Source organism: Dermacentor silvarum, chromosome 8 (genome assembly GCF_013339745.2).
Source record: "Dermacentor silvarum isolate Dsil-2018 chromosome 8, BIME_Dsil_1.4, whole genome shotgun sequence".
NCBI lineage: Eukaryota > Metazoa > Arthropoda > Arachnida > Ixodida > Ixodidae > Dermacentor > Dermacentor silvarum.
Genome location: NC_051161.1, coordinates 94,742,574 through 94,747,826, shown reverse-complemented (window position 1 = coordinate 94,747,826; position 5,253 = coordinate 94,742,574). Strand labels below are relative to the sequence as shown.

At 45.7% G+C, this 5,253-nt stretch overlaps 1 protein-coding gene across 1 annotated transcript; it reads right to left on the bottom strand.

The window, feature by feature from the left end:
• Positions 1-1,352: 1,352 nt before the first annotated feature.
• On the bottom strand, positions 1,353-3,986 carry LOC125947690 (uncharacterized). The gene is made up of 2 exons (XM_049672923.1): positions 3,822-3,986; positions 1,353-1,733 (listed from the first exon to the last, which is right to left on the bottom strand). The coding sequence occupies exons 1-2, from the start codon at positions 3,984-3,986 to the stop codon at positions 1,425-1,427; spliced, it is 474 nt and encodes a 157-aa protein (XP_049528880.1). The 3' UTR covers positions 1,353-1,424.
• Positions 3,987-5,253: the final 1,267 nt, after the last annotated feature.

Below are 5,253 nucleotides of genomic sequence, written 5' to 3'. Positions count from 1 at the left end.
GCGGCTACGTGTTCGTTGTAGACTCGTGCACAACTGCAACACCACAACTAAATTTCGACCTCTGGGTGGTTTAGGGGCCCTTTAAAGAGAGCATGCTAGGCGTAAAGGGAATAATTTTGGCTTTTTTTTTTTCACAAAGTGCTTTGGCACAAAGTGCAGACATCCAGTGATACCTAAATACGAAATTTACAATAGTTGGCACTTTACAGCACAAGTGTAGGTTAGCAGCGGTATTACTTCAATAAACTTGCGAAGCTTATATGCGCAATTAGCAGCCTCCATCTAGAGAACATATCTTGAACAAAACTGACCCAGAACAAATGCTGCCACTGCAGAGCTTGACATGATAGATTATGTACAGACCAACTCTACAAGCTTGCACAGCAGAAATCTATGCTCAAGCGCCAAAACAATATAAATAGGGTTTTTAATAAATATCACCCACAGAAGCAATAAGAGTGACAACACCCTAGTGGCAAATGTCTTGTACTGACAGGAGTGTGTAGGATCACCACAAACTGCTGCCTGGCAATTCTGCCCACGTTTTCATTGCCCAAGAACATTTTCCTCTGAAGTATCATAACCGCTCAGGAGAGCTATTGGCCGGAGGGCACTTCAATTTCTTTCCATGGGGAAGGTGATCCCTTATTCATAGCCTATAACTTGGTTAAAGTTCGCCTGCGAAGTACAGTTTCCTTTAATGAGGCAACCCCTCCACACATTTTCACAATACATAAGTTTCATGTACGCCTCGTGTTGCAATCCGCTTCTTAATAAACAACAGACAAAAACATACAGTAACCAGTCGCGATGGTGTACCAATGCATTTCACACTAAGAAATTTTGCAGGTAAGCCGGAGAATTCAGGGGGACACTTATCGGCAAAGTCTTATCATGCGATCAACGCAACTCAGTTCAGTACTAAAGCTCTAAGTAGAGGCGTCCAACACAGTATCACCGCTAGCGCTTTGCGTTCAGTCTATGTTCTATACCGACAAATCACACAAGACAATTATTAATAGAAATAGAAGGCGCTCGTCGGGATGGAAATTGAGTGTCAGAAATTATAACAAAATATTTACTAGATCACTGAGCATCAAACACGAACGATGTACTCTCAGACATGACACTTAACAGGAAAACAAACTGAGCCACACTGGGTAAATGAATATTGCGACAAAGTCACCCAATGCGTAATCTCGGTAACATAGTATAGTCAATAATACGTCACTCGTTGTCCTAGATAGATGCAAAAGAATTGCATAGCAAACAACGCAGCATTCAATCTTTGTCACCAGCTCCTCATAATTCCCTGCCAACGACAACAGTTTGCGACCCACATTCGGGAATTCACATCGATGCGCCCCTTCTTCGACTGACCCCAAACTTGCAACCCGTGGGCGTCCAGAGCGGGGTGCGGCATCTCAGGGAAATAGGCTGCAGCCGTCGGCGCCGGTGTTCATGTGCGTGCCGGGAGCGCAGCCGAAAGTGCGCGCGAAGTGGCTCGTCCGCCGCAACAAGGCGTCGCAGTGGGGCTCGCCCCCCGGCCACAGATCGGGTACACCGGCTATGTAGAACGCCGGTGACGGCAGGCCGCCGCCGGGACAGTTCGCGTAGCAGGCTGCCATGAACAACAGCTGGGGCAGCGTCAGCGTCTCGAGGCCCACGAGCCGCTTGTCTCCGGCTTCCGCCCTCGCCCTGTACGTGTCGAAGAGCACGTTGAACGACAGCACCTGCGCCACGCGGGCAGAGGTCGAGGCGCTTGTCTATAAAACGCGCTCCTAATCGCAGTGCAGTTGCCGAAGCACGAGCCGATCGGCAGAACGAGGGAAGACGAGGACCTTCATAAATGTACCAGTGCATGATCCCATCCAGTCGGTTATGCAACCAGTATGTTATGCAACGAAGAAGGGGGGGGGGGGGGGGGTCTGCTCCGCTGGAGATCGTCCAGGCCCCTTCCACGAAAAGAGGAACCTACAATGACACGTCAACCGGCTAACACACGGCGCTGCCTGATATTCTTCACTGACTATCAGTAGCGCAGTATTTTTTTTTTCAATTCTACACCCTCGCCGCTCACACACTCTCGCTTGTTACCTCACCCACCCGCCTTACCTTCTCTCCCCTTTAGAAGAACCCTACCTTTATATGCACATGTCGCCTTGAAGAAGACAAGTCCACCTGTTGAAATGTTGGCTCCTGCTCTCACCTTGTTTTCGTTTTGCTCATCGACCTCAGCAGGAGGCCCCTTATGGTGACAGCAGCGACTTTCGTTAAAAAAGAAAACACTCGATCGAAATCTGGCATGTCAACGAGGTTGGAAGTGTCTTGGCTCGGCCAGCAGAGAAATGATCCATAATACATACATTTGCATTGACTTCGTCATTTCTAACTTCAAATGGCTTTGTGACTTTGGAAGTCGGTTATGTTCAACGAAGTATTGCCTGATAAAAGCCAGCATTTGAAACATATATACAGGTGAGCAGTCTTATGCGTTAATGGCATGAAACAATTAATGCTAGTGAATTGATACCAATTTTTCAAATGGTCTATCAAATAGTTAATTCAGCGAAAAAAAAATACATGAGTCTGTTGGCTGTACAAGCGAGAAATGGCACCTAAATTCCCATTGGCTGCGAAGCCATGCCACAAGGACGCCTCGACGTCGCAAAGCGGGTGAAACGGAACAAATGCTGTAGCGATAGCACGCTAGGTGTTGTGTGAGGGGAGAACGCATCGCCGCGACGCCACGTCACTCTAGCTCTCGGAATCTCTCGCCTGCGTTCAAACTGCTGTTCGGCAAGGCCAAATCAAAACGCGCCAAGCCAGCCAAGCGTCTCAACGCGCTCCCTTGTCCGCGAGGAGTTAATAACTCGAAGGACCGCTCAGCGGCGTTCAATTGGACATTAATGCTTTCGCATTTACAGCTCATAAGAAGTGCTTAGGTGTTCACGGATTTTTATATACAAGGCCTAATACATAAATCTACAATTTGGTCTATATCTACAGCTTTGGTCTGTAGCCACAAGTACAAAGATTACACAAATCTGTTTACCACCCATCATTGTTGCGGTAGCTGACAGGCCGGGATGCAGCGCTCCCTGTAATAATTTTAGTACGAAACTCAATTCAGGCTCAATTATAGGTATGCATGCCCTGAGGAAATCTGTACCAAGTTATGTCGTTGCTAATGAGGGCAGCTAAGCGCGCGAGAAATACTTTGAGACAATTAGAAGTTGTAGTGAAAGGCGCTTTTGTTTACATCCTTAATGCTTTGCTCTGATAATCTTGGAAAATCGATTTGAAATTTAACTACCAACAATGTTATTCAGTCCTCCACGCGAAAAGCTTCTTCCAGATACCTCGGACATTTCAATTCGACTGGCATTTCTTGTCTACTTCAGGCATTTTGAGCCTACACATCTATCCGTCTTTCTGTCTGTCTGTCCGTCCGTACATCCGCCTGTCTGTTCAAATGCAGACAACATAATTCTAGTCTTGGAGCAGGATTATTCAGTTGCTATATATTTGGTTGAAACTTGGTCTTTATTTTTGCATTTTTGTGTCATTTTTTATTTATTCGTTCTAATAAATGTAGTCTTTGAATCTACTTTTGTAAGCCTGCCCCCTAATCTTTTAGGACAAAAGGCTTTTCTGCGTTCCTGAAATTAGAAAAATATTGCGTACTTTGTTTTCCTTGTCATAAGCTCGATTAACAGTTGACATCATGTCTTAGAATTACGGCATTTAGCCTCAAGCATTCGCAACAGCCGAAACGCTCAGCTAGTGCTGGCGCACAGCCTGCCTGCAGCCTGCCTCACCTGCATCATTTCACTCTCGTCCTGGCGTGCACTTTTGGCATCGGGCTGGACGCAGTGCATGTACTGCAGGACAGGCTCCCGTGCTGGTGGCGAGCTGCTTCGATAGGCCGCCAGGAAGAGCTCGCCCAGCGCCTTCGCCACCTGCGATGACGTAATCACCAGCATGCCAGGCGTAAATCTGAGCCTGGTGGCAGCTCTAGGCACTAAACATTAAGCAGTGGTCATACCAGTGCTGCGAAACCTCCCAAGTCAGTTTTCCCCAAACTCGGATTTAAAACTTCTATAGATGTCTCTAGATCTCTGCAAGATGCGATTGTTACGTTTGTCAATATGGTTTCTTTAGATATAACATTTCTGTGTTATGCAAATGAGAGTGAATTGAAATTCCTCAAATTGATTATTAAGCTTTGTTTTAATACTTTCAAATATTTAAATCACCGCACAGAAGCTCAGATGATGTTGCAGTATGCAAGCTCTGATAACGACGCAGCCTCCTGCTTATTTATTTATTTATTTATTTATTTATTTATTTATTTATTTGTGAAATACCTTACAATTGAGGCCCCTACATGGGGCATTGGTAAGGGGGGCGAAGAACTTAGTACACAGGCACATAAAGTGACAAACTCGCAACAACACCAAGGTCGAAAACAACTGCAGCCAGGTGTTCAGCTTAAAAATGGGAAAAGATTAACATGCAGCTGTGTATTATAACAATAGAAACAGCTCGATACGTTTGTAAACAATTGTAGAACAATGAACGCAAATAGTAGGAAAACAAGACCAAACAGTGAGTATGATGAGCAAGGGATAAGCGAGTGGAGTGAGTGCCTGAATATATTGCGGTCAATTTCGGCAACTATGGTGTCGGACAGGCTGTTCCAGAGATGAATCGCGCGTGGAATTGCAGACGAGTTGAATGCGTTTTACCGTAGATCCGCGTGAAGCTAATATGCTTGTGTAATCGGTGTGACGTGTACGATGAAGTTTCTATGCGTAGCGAGGGTTTCTTAGTGTGGTGGGCGTACTTATCAAATAATGAAAAAAGGGCTATGTCGCGGCGATAACTTAGCAGCTCAAGTGAAACATGAAGCTTTACTTCAGTTCCGCTAGAATGGTAGTCATAATTCCGGGAAATGAACCGTGCGGCTCTATTTTGGACTGATTCCAGCATGGTAATTAAGTAATTTTTTTGTGGAATCCAGACCGGAGTGGCGAACTCAAGCCGTGGGCGAACTAAAGTTTGAAATGGCAGTTTCCGGATAAGTGCAGGGGAGTTTCGAAGGTTCCGGTGCACGTAACCCAGCGATCGAGAAGCACTGGCGCAGACGGTGGTAATGTGAGAAGCCTAGGAGAGGTATGCTTAAAGATTTACGCCTAGATATTTTAATAATGAGACCCGTATTAATGTGACATTTTTAATTCAGTAAGA